We start from the raw sequence: 17,398 nt of genomic DNA, 5'->3' as shown, positions 1-17,398 counted from the left end.
GGTGATCTGTAAATGCCCCAATGAAGTCATATTTATAAGCCTCAACCTCTACCTGAGGTTATGAGAAGACGGAAGGAGAGGCCCACAGCTGCTTATGCTGCAGTGTGTCAGCTCCACAGTTCACCATTTTGAAATCCTGAAAGAGCCATTTGCTGGGCTCAGGCTAATGATTGTTTACAAACCAGATGGGGCTTTTGTCCTGAGGAGGAGCCTAGTGGCTACAGACTCCACCCCCTGAGTCGGATGATAGGAAAGGGAGGAAGGGGCTGGGCTGACATTAACTCCTTTAGAATCCTTTGAGGCCAGGGCTGGGATGGGATGGGGAGAGGCGCCATGGAGAGGAGCTAGGAGTGCAGTGGGGACCCAGTGAGGTTCCTTTCCTATGCTCCATTGACATCCCCAGTCTACATATCTGTTGTATTTGTATTTAGGACTGAAGGTGGAGCCCCAGAGCTGTGCCAGCCAGCCTGCTCCCAGAAAATGGGAATATGGGGAGTTACAGTTAGTGGGAGGATCTTACTTCCCTTTGGCTCCTAACCTGACTCCTCCGGAGAGGGCAATTTTCTCAAGTGCTGGTAATTCCAAGGTCGCGTAATTCCAAGTGGCCCGAATGCAGACCTGATCCCGTAAAATTCAACAAGCATCTCCCCCTTGTTAGTTTCTCTCCTTTCCATAACTAACCCTCGCACTAGCTTCTGCTCCACCTTTTCTTGGTTCCACCCCGAGCAAACCCCTCCCCCAAGATGTCACTGAGGGACATCGCCCTCTAGGAGTTCCTTCTGAAAAAGGTTCTTTCACTTGTAAGCTCAAAAGTCTGAACTCTCTACCAGCCTGCGGAGGCAGAGGAGGGGGGCTGCGAGGAAACACAGTAGTGGGGAGCTCTGTTGTCCCAATCTGACAGCCAACCGAGGTGGATGAGTGTGCGAAAGAGGCCCTGGGGCAGAGCTTGAGAATGCCTGAAGGCACAGGACCGGAGTGACTCCCTAGGCTGACTCAGCAGGGGTGGGGCCCAACCTTTGCTCGGTCTGGGAATCGGGGAAGGTGGAGAAGTGGGACCCGGAGAGCTGGTCCGATGCTTTGTAACTGCCAGCTTTGGGGCAGGGGCAGCCTTCCTGAAGCAAGGTTGTCATTGAAAAGAACCTTAAACATCCCTGTGTAGGATCTCCCAGTGGTTCCTCACCGCCTCCACCGCCTGGCAGTTCTCTAAGGAGGACCTTACTTGGGGCTCAGTTCCTCCCGGGTCCTTTGAGGCTCTGCCCCCATTCCGGCAGGACTTGGGGCTAGCACAGGATACGTAGCTCGTCGTCTCCTGGAGGTTGGCTGCCAAGGTAACGGGCAGTCCGGGGGAAGGCAAGCGCTAGGAAGAAGCCCATTTTCAAGGTCCCCCGGCTCTACCCGGTTTGCCCTCTTCCTCCCTCGAGGGCTTTGAGGTTACTGGGTGAGAAGCTGGGTTGCGGCTGGCAGGACGGAGAGAACTTTGACCTTTCGGATTTCCTGATTCCTGCGCGTTTTAAAGCCAGTCTCATTAGCGGGGTCCGGTAAAGACAGAAGGGCGAGGACGGGGGTGCTCGCTCCTCCTGGGATCCCCCCAGTTGTTCATGCCTCGCTTAGACTCCACCCTTTACCAAAGGTCCCACATATCCCCAGGACCTTGGAGTCTACCACTTTCCATAAAACACTCCTTTTCCCCTCCTCCAGTCTGGGGGTCGGGGCCGGCGGGCCCCGGGGGACAGAGGAGGGTCGGGCGGGTGCCCCGGTTCTCAGTCTCTCCCCTAACCTTCCCACTGCCTCGCTCGCCCAGCAATCCCCATCCCTGCCCCATCCTCCTTCCCTGGCTCTTCCATCTTCCGAGTCCTCCCCCCCGCTGGGTCCTTTACCCGGCTGCCCCCTCCCCCCACCCGGCCCCCGCCACGAGGCTCCTGCCCCTTTAAGCGCCACCCCCTATCCCCTGTTCCCTCTCTCCTCGCGGCTGCCGCTGCCGCCGCCGGCCCGGGGCTGAGGGACGAGGGGGAGGGAGAGGAGGAGGCGCCGCCGCCCGGCTCCGCTCCGCCACCTGCGCCAGCCCGGCCCGCTCCAGGTGAGACCCCGGCCCTCCCCTCCCCCCGCGAGCCCCAGAACCCAGAGGTCGGGGCGCCTAGCGCTGGGCTCGGGGATTCCCTGCTCCGGGATCTCCTCCCACCCGCCGGAAATCCAGAATCTACTCTCCGCCCCCGCGGGATCGGCTCCCGGGGGCTCCCCTCCACTCTCCGGAACCCAGGACTCCCCCCACCCCCACGCGCGGACGCGGACCGGCACGCACGCACTTTCCCCACTAGCACCCGGAGATCTCCGAGGCTGGGGATCCTCCTCCCTTCCCCCTTCCCTTGCACGGGGATCAGCGCTTCTCTTCCAGGCTCTTTCCCACGCGAACCCGCCCCCTCCCTCCGTGCGCGGAGCACAACTCGGAGCCCCCCCGGGTGCGGGAAGCCCCCCCTCCGTCCCCCCTCTCCCTTGCCCCCTCCCCCAGCCTTTCTTCCTGGGACTTCGCTTCTCGACTTCTACGCAGCCTAGCTCGTCCGTTCCCCCCCGGCAGCCCCTTGGTGAAAGGGAGGTTCTGAACTCGGCACCTGCCGGGGGCTGAAGTCCGGGGGCGGAGAGACCCCTCTGGTCCAGGAAAGGGCTTCTGCTTTCTCCTAAGGGGCTTTTCCCCGGGGGAGGCCGCCCCCAGGTGCCGCGGGGGTGTTCGGGCTGTCCGTGCTTTCTGGAGCTAGAAGTTGGAAACCAGACATCCTGGGGGAGGGGAGGAGAACTTGCCCCGTCCCTTTAGGGTCAGGGGAGTTCAGTGATATTCAGGAGCAAAAGTGAGACCCCTCCCCCCAGTCTTCTGTTGTGGCGCTGTCACGGCTGGGGCCACAGAGAACTGGGAAGGATTCTAGCTCTCTGATGTGCCGGTGAGTTGAACACCCCTTCCCCCACTCCCCCAAACAAACCCCCCCAAACCACCCAGACTTTGGGAGACAGGAGATGTCTCTGCTTGGTAAATGGGTCTTTGGAGAGGTTTAGGAAAGGACACTTTTCTCCTCGGGGCTGGCAGTCCTATTCTCTCTATACCTGGGAGGGGGGGAAGGTGTTCTTTTCCAAATTATCTGACTTCCATTGGAGATTCCCCCCACCCACCCCAAGTTCTGCGGTTCTGACCCCTCTTTTTCTCCTCTAGCTCTCTTCTGCCCCTCCCCCTCCAAGGTTGGGAGTGGGGGTGCTGGGAGCAGGCTTCAGCCTGCTCTTCTGAGTCATGAGCTACCAGAGCAACCAGAGAGCTGGGCCCGGCTGGGGTGGGGGCGGGGGTGTCTGCTGCTGGTTTTGGGGCTGGGTGCCAGAGGAACCTCTACGGTGATGGTGGACAAAGGGGGAGGCATGAGGGTTTGGGAATGGGGGAAGCTGCGCCTCTCTCCCAGCCCAGCCATCTGGCTGTAAACTGGAGCCATTTCACAATGGCAGCTGACCCCAGAGTTGGGTGATGCAGCAATAACATGGTGGCCCGGCTGGGGTTGGAAGGAAAGAGCAGGTGCTCATCTTCTTCCATGCCCTCCGCCTCCCCTACTCCCCCCCTCCTCACATCAGTTCTTACTAACCCACTGCCTGGGTTCATTCTGTACCCAGGCCTCCTCACCACATACTGCAACCTCCTTTCTCCACCTGCACACTAATTTTTCTGGCTTCTTAAGTGACTGGTAGAGAAGGAATGGGGAGGAAGGATAAGTGGCTGGTAGCCAAACCTGGGTCAAGGGAGGGAAGTGTCTGGGAAATCTGGGGTTTCCATCCCCATCCAGATGGAGGGGAGGCAAACGACCGCCCTGATTAGCTAGTGACAGGTAGGAGACACCCAACTGTAAGCTGGGCAGATGGCTATGCTTCTCCCCTATACCCCTCAAAGAGAAAGGAGATAAGTATGACTCCAAGTGAGAATCCTCTGTAGGTAGATGTGATGATGGTGGTCAGGTCTGTATCAGGGCTACTGCCCTGTTTTCTTGTCTGACCCTAGGAGGACCTCATCCACTCTAGAGAAACAGCGCCACACTCCTTCCAGTCAGTGCACTTAGTGGTGATAGGGTGTTGTCAGTGCATGGGAACAGCACAAGGGGGTCAGGCTAGAGACAAAGCCTAGGATTTGGAAGGGATGGGGGCTGCCTGGTTTCCAGGGCTCCAAGTCAGACTTAGCCATAACCTGCTCAACCTGCATTCTGGTAGGTGGTGTGTGTATGTGTGGGTGGGTGGTTGTGGTGCGGTGGTGGGAGGGGTGTGGCTATGCCCTGTCTGATAGTCAAAACCTCCACCCAGTGTTCCCTAGGCCTGTCGGGAGTTCTGTCCCCAGAAGCCAGGCATCCTTGTGTCTAGCCTGGAATGGAAGGGATTTGAAGGGCAAATTCTCCTTAGCTCTACTCTGTATTCCCTTGAGGAGTGGGGTGGAGAGAAGGAAGTATCACTGGCCTGGGGGAATGGAGAGAAAAGGCTAAAAAGTTTTCCCTTCTCTCCCCTGTTTTCCATGTTGAGGATTCTAGCTCTATAATCCTTCACCTGCCATTTTTAGGTGTTGTCTTTTTTTTTTCCTAGCCCTGGGGGAAGAGGGGTGGAGGTAGATAGGACAGCGATCGTACCCCTCATAGCAAAGGGTCTAGAAAAGCTTTGTCTAGTTCAGAGTTGTGGGTTTTTTTGTTTTTATTTATTTTTAACATTCATCTAAAAATTCTTTTTGAGTTCCAAATTCTCTTCCCCTTTCCTCCTTCCCAGTGCTCTCCCATTGAGAAGGTAACAATATGCTATCTCTCAGTTATACATCTGAAGTCATAGAACAGGGTTTTTAACCTTTGTGTGTGTCATGGACACCTGATTGTTTGGTTAAGCCTGTATAATCCTCAGAATCAGATCCGTCAAGGTATGAAATAAATACAACACATAGCACTACAAGGGAAACTATTTGAGTGGAAATACATAATACCTAATTTTTTTTTCAAAAAAAGTTTACAAACCCCAGGTTAAGAATCCCTGAGACTAGATTGATGCCCCTCTACCCCCAGGTCAAGGTCCCAGAGTAGTTTGGGACTGAGAATCAGAAAAGGGTCAAAGTACATTAGTCCTGGGGTAATCCTACAGATTTACTTGGAAAGGGAGAAAAATTAAATTTTCTTTTCTTAATGGCTTCCTCCTCCTCCTCCCCCACCCTTCATTAGGACCTTCTCAGCCTCCCTGGCTCTTCCTCAGGTTCCCAGAGGAATTGAGGTGGGGGGGTTCACTCTCTTGGAAGTTTGAGCAGTCACCCTTTGTGGATGAGGAAAATGTTGCTTTAGTTGGAGGACCTGGGATTGGATGGCTTCTACCAGCCCTGGTGGCCCTAAAGTGTGATCCTAATCAAAGGCTATTCTCCCTCCCCTACGCCCTGCCTGTGGAAAGAGGAAGGTAGAGAAAAGGATGGGGGAGGGGTGGGCGACCCCGGTCGCCCTGAGCCACAGCCTCCTGGGGCCTGCTGCTGCCTTGACTTCCTCACCCACATCCTACCTCTTTAAAATATTGGAAATTTAAGCTTGTGCAAGGGAGGTGGGTTCTATGTGTAAAAAGAGCAGTGCCTTGGGAAGTGCGAGGCCAAGGCTCCAGTGCCTTGGGCGAGTGTCTCCCTTTTCTGTAAAATAAAGTAGGGTGTGGGGTTTGCTAGGTAATATAAATAAGTTGACTTGGAGCTCTCAGATTCTGCGATATTGTACCTACTCAAAAATTTAAGGAAGGGAAGCAGACTCTAACCTTAATCCTGCGCAGTTGGTGTGGTTATGTGTATGGGGGAGGGGAGAAGGTGGACTCGCACAGTTCTATCACCTTGTTAGAGAAAGCTCCAGAGCCCTGGACGCCCAGAGAAAGGAGGGATCTGCGGCGGTTTGGGGTTTTTTTTGTTTTTTTTTTGTTGGAATCTCGCTTGCAAACGTCAAGATCCACCCAAGTTTCTCCCGGCCGCGCTGTCCCCAGTGACAGCCCTGCTTAGGACGGACGCAGGGCTCAGGTGCTACAGCCAAACCCACTTTCCCCGTCTGCAGGAAGCATCTCGACCCCGGGGTTCTGCTGATGTCATCTGGACAGTGGTGAGCCAGGAGGGGCTAGTCTGCCCCCACTGGACCGAGGTAAGCGCGCCGGACAGACCTGCTCCTCCCTCCTTTCCCTTCCCCTCACCCCTCGCCGCGAGGGACCTGCTCACCTTTGACTGCTCTACCTTCCCTCCCCCACCCCAGCGGCCCCTTTGTGAAATTTGGTAAGAGCTTCCTGGGTGGTGGAGCCGCTGCCTCTGCCTTCTTTTCGGAGTCTGCGGTAAGAAATTGGCCTGAGGCTAATGGGCTCCGCGGTGTTCCCAGTTTGGAGGACACGGGGTAGGGCAGGGCGGGGGCTGGGAGTAGCTTGCGGCGCTAGGACCCAGCGGCGAGGCGGAGGGGGCGGGGGCGGGTTCTCCGTTGGAGGGGCGGCGCTAGGACCCGGGGTGAACTGAGGCCCCGGCGGCGGGCGGTCCCCTCCTGGATGCTGCGCGGCCGGCGGCTCCTCCCAGCCCCGCCCTCTCTCCTCTGCTCTCCTTCCCCTGCCCCCTCTCCCTCCGCCTCCTTCTCCGGCGGCGTCTCCGGCTCCTCGGGCTCTCCCCCGCCGGCCATGTTGGCTCCGCACGGGCCCCGCGGTTGAGCCGCGTCCCTGTCCTTGCTGTCCCTTCCCCCGGAGAGCGGCCCCAGTGCCTGACGCCCGGCCATGTGAGCGCCCGCCCCCGGCCCTCCGGGGAGACGCGAGCCGGGCGCCCGGCCGGGGGACCCGCCGCCGCCGCCTCAGGTACGGACGGGAGGAGCGCTCGGGGCGGAGGGGGGCACCTCCGCCCGGCCCCCGGGCCCAGCCGCGCGCTGCCGGCCCGGAGCGCGAGGTGTGTGTGGGGGAGACGCTGCTCGGGCGGCCCAGCCCCGGGTGCCCCCGGGTGCCCCCGGCTCCAGGAGCTCCGGGCCGGGGGCTTTCCGGGAGATCCCCCTTGATTCTCGGGGATCCGAGTGGGTTTCCCGCCCCGCCCCCCGCGGGGAATCCCTGAGTATTTGTTTGGGGGGAGAGCGCAAGGAGGGGATTCCCCGGGAGGGGTTAAGGCAAGGACTCCCCTGCAGCGGGGCCGGGGGCAAGCCCCTGTCGGAGCCGAGGCGGGCCAGGAGGGTGCCCCCTCTAACTTGGGTGGGTCTTTGTGTGCGGGTCCCCTGCCCCGGGTTGGGGGCGGGCGGCACCGAGGCTCGGGGCGGGGGGCACTCGGAGAGCAACGGGGAGCGATCTCTCCGACGTTCAGTCTCGGGGTTGCCTGGGAGTCGCAGAGGGGACCCTGTTTCTCGGCAGCTCCTGCTGGGGGGTCCGGGGGGGGTCCTTCGCTCCGGGATTTGTCGGGATGGGGGTGAGCCGCTGCCACCTCCTTCTGTATACAAACAGCCCCTCCCCCAGCCTCCTGGCAGGAAGTGCTCGGGAAATGGCAGCTGTGCCTTCGGTGGCCTCGTCTCTTGTTTTGAAACGTCCTTTTTCACCAGATTTGGTTTCGCTTTCTGGGGCCTCCCAGGCCTGTCCAGCCCACCATGTGGCCTGGGAGTCCTTGCCGCTGACTTCCTTCCACTCGGGCGCCCCCGGCCCCCCACCCCTAGCCTGGCTCAGCGGTTGGTTCCTCCGGCTCTGCCTTCCCCCTCCCAACATTTCTGCTTATTGCCTTTCTCGTTCTTTTTGCCTTCTTTTGGACCAGCTTGGGATATGAAAACAGGCTGCCTTGGTCATCCCCTGATGGGAGCTTCCTGTGCTTTCATCAGGACTGATAATAGGCTCCGTATTTAGGGCGGTTGAGCATCTTCCCTTTTCTCTCTTTTGATCTTCTGGACCCCAAGGGGGAGAGGGGCTGGATGGACTCCCCACGATGAGGTGGGGTGCGGGATGAGAAGTTTTCGCAGGAGTTAGAAATGTAGGAACTTAATTTTGAATGGGTTTTATTTCTTTGGGGAAAGGGCTGTTTAAGAAAATTGGAAAGTCAGGCTTTGATCTTCCCAGCCTTCATCCAAACCTGAGGTCAGCCTCAGTTGGTGCCTGTTAGATTTCTTGGATGGGAGGACAGAAGGGAGCCATTTTCACCCTTCTGCAAACCTAACTAATTAGGATGACAAAGGCGAGTATCATATGACACTCCTTCCCATAAAGGACATCTTTCCTTGTGTCTCTATTGGATTGCGAGAAGTTGTTCTTGTTGTTTTTGGCAAGCCATGTGCTCTGGTCCCTTTGCTTAGTCAGAAAATGGATAAAAGATAGGTTGATCCCAGGATTCTCAGATGGGTAGGACCTGGCAATGGGGAGAATTAGGCTCCAGAACGCTAGTATATTCTTTCAGGATGCTGCTTTTTCAGTTGTTTCTCCTGGTATTGAAGGCGTCGTTCCAGTCTTTTCTTCCCTCAGCCTCCCCACGTAGAGGCAGGTACCCAGATCAAACGTCCAGGATATAATAATGAAGGAAAAGAAAAATGTTGGCTTGGGGGAGATGGGATGGGATAGGTGTAAGCTTGTCTGGCAAGCAGCATAACCTCTCTAAAGTAATATTATCTCATTTGATACTGAGCTACTTCGATTTCTGACATTCTGAGAACTATAAAATCAGTCTTGAGCTGTTTTCTTCTTCCTTCAGATGCCTGCCCTTTTGCTTGGCTGGCATTCCCCTTACCCCCTCTTTTTTACATGCATAACTAGGGAATTCCTTCTCTGTGCCTTTCTTGTGATTATTGCTTCAGACTTAATTATTATTTCCCCTTTCTTGGTCTTAAGCCCTTCTCTTCCTCAGCCTATGCTGGAAGTCCTAGGTTGGTACTTGATTCTTTAGGAACTTGTTTGTTAGAGGGTGTTTCTTGTGGGGTGGGGAAATTGTTGATGGTTTCATGAGGTTTTTCTATAGGAGTAGAGATGGACAAAAAATGCTTTTTTTCTATGAACTTTAGAAAACTAAGCTGATGCTTGTAAAGGAGATACCGACTCCATATGAGTTTGTGTTAACTGGGAGTGAAGCACAGAAAGGATCAGTCTCCATATTCAGAAATTCTGAGCCCTGGTATTTACAGAAATGGGGAGCTCTCCATTTGCCCTTTTCCTCACAGAGACATTTCTTCACCATATCTGTGCCTTTCTTAGTGTTCCAAAAGTCTTAGAACTCATCCAATCCAATCCAAAACTGAATAGGAGCCTGTGCTATAATCATCTAGTGGAGACTGAATGTTCACTCACTTATGAAGGGCCTACTGCCTCTGGAAGCAGCCGGTTTCACTTTAGGGATAGCCCTCATTGTTAGAATTGTTGAGTCAAGGCATTGTGTTGTAGTGAAAACAACACTGGATGTGGAGTGGATTGGTCTGGCAGGGGTTTAAATTCCATCTGCCTCTTTACTATGTGTGTCATCTTGGGCAAATCATTTAACCTCTCTGGACCTCAGTTTCCTTCTTTGTAAAACAATAGAGATGGCCCTTCCAGCTCTGAATCTATATCTAATGAGCCTAAGTAAAAATCTGCATCTTTCTGGCTCTCACATAGTGTTCTAGTCCCTCTCGTGGGACTAAATAAAACAGAGTTTATTCCTCTTCTAAATACTTAATGGCTTAAATATCTCCTCTAAGACTTCCCTTCTGTATCCTAGACATTTGTTGTTGAGTCTTTTTGGTTGTGTGTGACTCTCTGTGACCCCCTTTGGGGTTTTCTTGGCAAAGGTACTGGAGCAGTTTGCCATTACCTTCCCCAACTCTTTGTACAGATGAGGAAACTGGGGCAAACAGGGTTAAGTGTCTGAGGCCACATTTGAACTCAGGTCCTCCTGACTCCAGAGCTGGTGCTCTATCCATTGCACTCCTTAATTGCCTCTATCTTAAAAATGACTTGATTCCTTTAGCAGATTCTCATTATGGAGTGGTCCCGATTCTCTTCTTAATTCTAAACAGTTTTTAAATTAGTTTTAGCCTGTTCTCACGGGGATGGTTGAAATTGAGGCTCAAAGGTATTAAATTGGCCTGAGGTCAGATAGGGAGCTAGAGTACCCTATCTTGCTTTGCCATGGGGAATTGTAGACTGTAGAGATACAAAAAGCACCAGTGCCTTTGGTTTTGTATCACTATTTCTTGATCCTTCTCTTCTGACCTCTAGAGTCATATTGTAATTCCTAAGCAGTTTGGAAGCTCTGACTTTGAGGAGAGAATATTACCACCTTGGGAAGAGTAGATTGAGCCCGGTCTGAAGACCTGGCGTTTGATCCTTATTCTGTCACTAGCCTTGTAACTTGGTCAGGTTTTTATATTTTGTATTTTCCTGCCCAAACAGTCTGTGGTTCTGTGCTTTGGAGATGAAATACCTAATTCCAAATTGTCCTCCCCAGCTTGCTCCATACATATGACCTTGGACAAGTCAATTGAACCTTTTTGGACCTGGATTTCATCATCTGTAAAATGAAAGAGTTGCTCTCAGTCCCTTTTGGTTCTCACAGTCTATATAGTCCTTTGTTCATAGCCCAGGATATAGTGCAGGAAAGGGTTTTTTAAAAAAAAGTTGATCAGTATAGTTGTAATTCATTATATCTTATGTTTATATATAGACAGCAGAACCTGTAGGAGACCAGATATTAAAACAACAGAAACCTTTTCCTAGAAGAGGACAGATGAAGTTTGGTTTAATCACTTGACAGTAAAAACCTGCATTGGGTTAGTTTTATTCATCCCCTGCAGTTTTGGGGAATAATGACTAGAGATGGTTTTTTTAGCCAAAAGATAATTCGACCTTAACTCCAAACTTATCAGAAGACAACAGTGGGATGTGGGTTGTGTGGCTCTGGTGGTGGAAAGCAGAAGCATCTGAGTAAATCCCAGCTCTGCTCTGTCCATTTGGCAGGTCCATTTCTGGCCATCTGTAAATGAGGGCTTGATTGAGTACTTTCTACAGCCCAAATGTTAGGAGCCTACGTTAGAAGTGTTAAGCTTTGATTAACCTAGCTCCTTTCACAAACCATACTAAGTTGTGTGCTCAGTGGGGAGTCTCTAGGGCTTGGACAGCCTAGCCCTATTTCAGGGTCATCCTGATGGTTATGAATACAGGAAGGCACAGAGATTTGGACTGGAGTGACCCTCTGGAATGACCTCTGCTGTGTGTGGTTCCAAGGGCATTCACCTGGTGCAGTAATAAAGCCCAAGTTAAACTCTTCTTAGCTGGAAGTTCTGTTTGATTCTGATTTCCTGTAGGAATCAGGATTGCTGCGTGTTTGGTCAATGCTTTCTTTTGCTTTCAGCTTATATTTTCAGACTACTTCCTGATTTTTAATGTTGTATACTAAGTTGTATCTAACTTGCTTAGAAGTTGGCGATGTTTGCTTTTCTTTTTCAAAGACTTCTTATCTTTAAAGAGCAAGGTTTGAATTTTGGAAGCTTTAGGTATAACTAGAGAAAATCCATGCCCACAATAGATGAGTAGGTTGTTGATGAGAAAGAATGTAGTTTAGAGGTAAATTATGTTTTATCTGTGCCTGTAATGACCTGGGTCTTTAGGCCTTGGCACATTGCTTGGGAGTTCCTTTAGTACAAACTGCTTCTTCTCCCCCTCACCTTCTTTAAAAACAAAAGCTCCCCTTTTGTTTTCAATCAATCAAAAACTGTTTATTAAGCGTCTCTTCTCTGCCAGGTACTGCAGTTAAGTGATGGGGAAACAGGCAGAAGATAGTCCCTGTCCTCAAGGAACTCATGGTCCAGCGGGGAAACATCATGGAAACAAATAGATGTAAAGAGGTATACAGGATAAAAAACAGAGAGAAGATACTAGAATTCAGAGGGGTTGGGAAAGGCTTCCTACACTAGATGGAATTTTATTTGGGATTTGCTAGGGGTTAGGGTTGGGTAAAGAGAACACACTTCAATCAGATTGGCACATGTCATACACTGCCCTGGGTCAGTGTTCTGCTGGGACCCAGAGCTGAGGGGAGAGTAGCCTGTCTCTGCCTGCAGCTGTGAGGAATGGGGTTTCTAGATAGAACCGTCAAAGCAGTCTTTCCTTAATGCTTTAGGAACTATGAATGGAAACTCTAGATCTTTAGGGGTTTCATTCTAGTGGGGTTGGGGTGGGGCAGTTGTTCTGTCCCCACTTCTAATAGGCCAGTGAACTTGCAGTTTTGGTGTTGGGATGTGGCAGCTGAGGCAGGAGGGGCATGGGGGATTGTTAACATGTAGTGTTGGCCAAGGCTGCCTTCCATTTAAAAGCTTAGTTACAGCCTAACAGATAAATTTTCCTTTTACTGTGAGAGAAAGAAGGGAAACTTCTGATCTCTGTAACTGATAAAGATAACCCCATTGATATGACTTGGGAATTCTATTGAGGAAAAGAGTAGCACTTTTAATTGAGAACAGGGAATACAGAAGCAATAATTGTGTCTTGGGGGCCAGGGGAAGGAAGGAATCCTAGAGGTAGCAGGGGTGGATAGAGCGAGATTGAAGCTCAAATTCAGGCCCCAGACGGAGGCAGTGTGATCCTCCGTTTACCTCAGTTTCTTCAATTGTAAAATGGGAATGATAGTAGTGCCTGCCTCTCAGTGTTGTTGTGAGAACTGAGATAATATTTCTTAAAGTGCTAAACAACAGCACCTGACCCATAGTTTTTGTGTTTGTGTTGCCAAAGAAGACCATGCCATCAGAGAATGATGACATGACTTGCACTTGACTTTGTTTTGAGTGAGGGAGGGCTGTGCAGGTCACCAGCCTCACTTCTCCTCCAGATCTATCTGAATCCAGTGACCAGATACTCATCAGGGTGACTGGAGATGACTCAGGATGAAACAATTGGGGTTAAGTGATTTCCTCAAGGTCACACAGCTAGTGAATGTCAAGCGTCTGAGGTGAGATTTGAACTCAGGTCCTTCTGACTCCTGCAGTGGTGCTCTATCCACTGCACCACCTAGCTGCCACCCTGACCCATAGTAGGTGCTGTAGAAATGGTGCTGCTGTTGGTGGTGTCAGGATTGGTCACGGTAGGGAGCTGTGTAACCTATATTGAAGTCTGAATATTTCTTTCAGCATTTTGTGCATCGCCAGCCTTTTCACCTTAAATTCTAACACTGACCAGCTGAGCAGTGACCCTTGTGAGAAGAAGGCAGGCTTTTCAGGGCTTTGGTTGGTGCTTCTCTGTTCTCTGTTTTAGGGGGCAGTGTTCTTAACTCTTGGAAATGAAACTTCTTGCCCCCTTAAATGACCCATTTGCATAGGACTAGTTCTGGCAGGGTGCTCACCTAGTTTCACTTCCTGGTCATGAGGACTTTTCTTTCTACCGGATGCTTTTCTAAAAGTTGGGCATTGACTGATTTTTGCATTCTTTTGGCTGTGATCCCACTAGTACAAAGAGAGATGCCCTCCTTGCTTTATTTTCTTTTTTTCTGTACCCATTTCTCAGTCAACACCCCTACTGCACCCCCTTCTCTTCCCCTCCTCTCTCCCTTTCCCCCAGTGACATAATGGTTTTAGAGAGGAAGACAGAAATTACTTTCAGGTTTTTGTTGTGAAAATCATCTTGGATATAGGGTTGTTGATGCTAAATAGCCTTTGTATCCCCATATTCTGAGTACCATTAGCATAGTCTGAAACCTGGGAAATCATAAAAGGAATCATAAATAAGAAGGGTCTGGCTAAGGGAACCCTACCCCCTCTTTGGTTGGGAGGTCTGTTTACAGTCACATTGGTGTGGTATTTCAGATTAATAGGGTAGCCTTTCAGACCAGACATCAGCATCTCTCCTTGTCTACACAACATAATACAGAAGCGGTCAGTATGCAGTCAGTTTTATGTTACTTAAAAAAAAAATTTCCTTAATGAAGTAATGCTGGTCATAATGAGCTGTCCAGGGAAGCTGGGGGTGGAGAATGCCCAGCTCCAGGATACCAAATAATTTCCTATTCTTTCTTTTTATCTGATTTCTATGAGCAGCTGCTCATATATTTTTTTTAAATGTTTAATTTATGTAACAGGAAATGCTGTGCCTTCCCAGAGCAGCAGGAAGGTCACTAGTTTCTTGGGGAATTGGATGGGGGAATGGGAAAGTGAACTGTTGCCTGTCAGTGAAGAAGAGGGAGGAACCTACTGTATGTATTTAGTTGAGATCAAAGATGTGTATGGTAGAGAAATATGGTTTATAAAGTTGGTTAAGAAAAGTTGACGGGCTTTGATATCAGCAATTTACATCTCAGTTCCTTCCTTTGGAGTCTTCAGCTCCTGAAAATGGACTTCCTGAATTCTGCAGCCAAATGGTACAAGCTTTGAGAAGCAGTCCTGCTCAGGAGCCAGAATGTAATAAAACAAAATAAAATTCCATCTAGCTTTTGAGTTCTTCTGGTACTGAGGGACAGGTAGTACAGGAATAATATAGGATTACAAGCAATGTTTAAGAAATCACATTTTGTAGCTACACAGGAGTTAGTTGTGTCTTCAGTGTTCTGGGCTCCTTTGCTTCAGTTAGGGTTTGTGTTTGATTTGTCCTGCGGACTCTTTCTTCCATTGGTTGAATGGGTGTTGTTCCCTCCCCATTCAGTTACTCTATGCCAATGCCAGTAGAGGCTGGATCAGTGTATAAGAGCAAGCTGGCTTTTACCAGCAGCTGTTTCCAGGCCTCTACTGAATGCCTGCCTTCCTCCCTCTCTTTGTTCTTTTCTAACCTTTAAACCTCTCTCCCATTTCCTTCCTATTTCCTCTTTCCTCCCTCTGTTCTCTTTTTCTTCTGGATGTTCATTAAAATTAAACTTATTCTTTTCATTTTTCATTAAAGTCCTACTCCAAAGTCTTGACCAATCGGAGTAGGGGATCCTGGGTGTCCAAGGACTTTACTAGTGGAGTGAAAGCTGGGGCACTCCCCCCTAGCTGAAGACTGGGGCCCAGTGTGTTGGTGATCTAGTATGAGCTGAAGGCAGACTTGGGGGAGTGCATTATTAGATCAGAGAAACTCATGAATGCCATGGACCACAAGGACTTTTTCAGCCGGTGTCTGTGGAGGGCAGATAGACGCCAGTGAAATAATAAACCGTTGAAGTATGGAAAGAACATTTTCAAAATCCTCGCTTTCCCAAGTTCTCTGCCTCATTGTCTTTAAGAAGAAGATAATATTATGGTAGATGACTGGATAAAAAGACCTCTTTCCCTGCCACAAACATACCTACCTATAGCAGCTATAACCTCCTTTCTGTGCTACCATATACCATGGACATATAAGAAAGGGGTTCTTCATTATGTCTTCTCATGTAACTTTTTCCCACTTTTACCATTCTTCTCCACCATGGTCTTGGAGAGCAGGCCACTTCCCTAGGGTAGGGAATCTTCAGGTCAGAATGGAGTATGAGGGGAGCAACCCTGAACTAAAAAGTCAGGAGACCTGAGTTGGAGTTCCAAGTCATTTCAAAGTATAGACTTCTGAGCCTTAGGTAAATGAGAGGGTTAGACTCGATCACGGCAAAGGCTTCTTCCAGGTACAAAAAGTCTCATAGATCTAGAATTGCCTTTTCCTGCCTGCTTCATATCTTCTAAAATCCTGGCAAATTGATTGTTCCCTTTTCACATTTCTGATCTAACAATTTGGTAGTACTTGTTTCCTGCCTGGGATATCTGGGATTGTGGACACGATAACCGAGAAAGTTTTGTTTTAGCTGACCTTGGTATTCTAACATGCAGCATGGTTACGTGTCAGATGATCTAATTATCTAATCTTCTTTGACACTCCAATGGACCCCTGCCCCCCCAAATGTTGCTTTGCCATCATCTTCCCAGGTTGTGTCTGTGACTCAGGTGTTTGCCCTTGAACTGAAAAGGGAAGTGGGATGGGCCAAAATATTGTGTATAAAGCAGATTCCTGAGATGGAGAGTGTGAGCTGGGCTTGGAACTAATGAGAGGGTCTTCTCCCTCTCTGGCCTTGCCAACTTTTCCTATTCCATCCCCAAGCAGAGCTGGCTTTTGGAGATTGTTTTTAACAGGGGTTTGCATTGGTGTTGATGATGGGGGGATCTTGTTCCTCCTCTCTCCTTTGGCAGTGCTGAAGTGGGAGGCAAGTGAGTACACTGTAGATGGAGGGAGGTTTCCTCCCCAGGAAGTCTGTAGGTGGTAGAATTCCAGGTGACATGACTTTGTTTAACCTCCAGTATTTTTTTTCTTTCCCCTCCCACAGAAATGGAGGCAAACGACCATTTTAACTTTACTGGCCTTCCCCCTGCACCTGCTGCCTCAGGACTGAAACCCTCCCCCTCCTCCGGGGAGGGCGTCTACACTAACGGGTCTCCCATGAACTTCTCTCAGCAAGGGAAAAGTGAGTGTAAGGGCAAGATTGCCTGGGCAGGGGAGGGACTTCGTTCCTTCAGAGCAAATGATGGGAGATTTGGCTCCTCTTTAATACTAGTGTGGGCTTTTGAGCCTGCTCCTGCCAGGGGGAGAGGGGAACACCGATAGATGTCTAGCTGCCAGGAAGAAATCTGGCATCTGAGAAAGGGGAGGAGGGCAGGGGGAAGCAGCAGGGTCCCATCCATGCTCAGCATGGCTCTAACTGTGTTTGAGGCCATAGCGTCAGGCCTGTGTGATTTGTCTGAGGTTCAGCGGGAAGCAGGCCGGAGAATGCTTCCTGACTTTTCCATCTCAAGCTGTTCTTGTGGTGGCTCTGTCCCTTTGCTTCTTCCCAGAGTTCAGGGAGGAGGAATTGTGCTACTTTGTGTTTAGTGGACAGAGCAGAAGACCTGGGGCTCTTACTAGTTACTGTGATCCTGGTTGAGTCACTTAGCTCTTTTGTATCTCAGTTTCCTCTTCTTGGTCCTGAGGGGGTTGGAATTTAGGACCTCTAAGGTCTCTTCCAACTCTAAATCTGATTGAATGATAGCTAGTTAGGGGGAAGGGGGAGGTTGGAGAATATAGAGATGAGCCTTTGGTATTTTTTTTTTTTTTTGAGTGGCAGCTGGGGTAGAAGAGATCAGTTTCTCAGTTCTCCTCAGTTTGCCTGACCACACAGAGAGACACATGGAGAAAAAGTAGAAGCTGTGAGCTCTTGTGTCTGTCCCAAACCCTGGGAGGGTTTCAATATTCAACTGGTGCCTCTTTAGGCAGTGTATACTTCTGAATGGAAGTCTTGCTGCTAGGATCAGCCTTTGCTAGGATTTGACCGATCAGCTGCTCTGCACCCCAGCCCTGCCAAAAGCCTGTAATCCTCCTTAGATCCAAGTGAATTGCACTTTGAGGCAAAGAGAAGCCCCCGTGCCTCTTCTGGAAATACAGAGATCCTTGTGCCCACCTCATCCTCCCTTCTATGGAAGGGGTCTTTGAGCAAAATTCTTTGCAGGGATGGAGTATGCAGCCCTTTAGTCTCTCGTGTCATTGT

The 17,398-nt window shown here is 50.5% G+C and overlaps 1 protein-coding gene across 8 annotated transcripts in view; it reads left to right on the top strand.

Annotated features, from left to right (window-relative positions):
* Positions 1-1,250: 1,250 nt before the first annotated feature.
* The window catches only part of BAZ2A (bromodomain adjacent to zinc finger domain 2A), a 34,618-nt gene continuing 18,470 nt past the window's right edge, over positions 1,251-17,398 (top strand). For 3 of the 8 annotated variants that reach the window (XM_072655064.1, XM_072655063.1, XM_072655061.1), the window contains exons 1-2: positions 6,631-6,828; positions 16,205-16,342. In XM_072655064.1, the coding sequence (XP_072511165.1) occupies positions 16,207-16,342 (136 nt within the window). In that variant the 5' untranslated portion in view covers positions 6,631-6,828; positions 16,205-16,206. Of the gene's footprint in view, positions 1,329-1,986; positions 2,078-5,908; positions 6,144-6,603; positions 6,829-16,204; positions 16,343-17,398 lie in introns of those variants that run through there. The other 5 variants (XM_072655058.1, XM_072655060.1, XM_072655066.1 and 2 more) reach the window with 5 other exon arrangements.

The sequence above is a fragment of the Notamacropus eugenii genome, chromosome 3 (genome assembly GCF_028372415.1).
Source record: "Notamacropus eugenii isolate mMacEug1 chromosome 3, mMacEug1.pri_v2, whole genome shotgun sequence".
In the NCBI taxonomy this organism is placed as follows: domain Eukaryota; kingdom Metazoa; phylum Chordata; class Mammalia; order Diprotodontia; family Macropodidae; genus Notamacropus; species Notamacropus eugenii.
The sequence above is the reverse complement of the archived record's forward strand: the minus strand, read 5'-3'. Positions and strand labels throughout refer to the sequence as shown.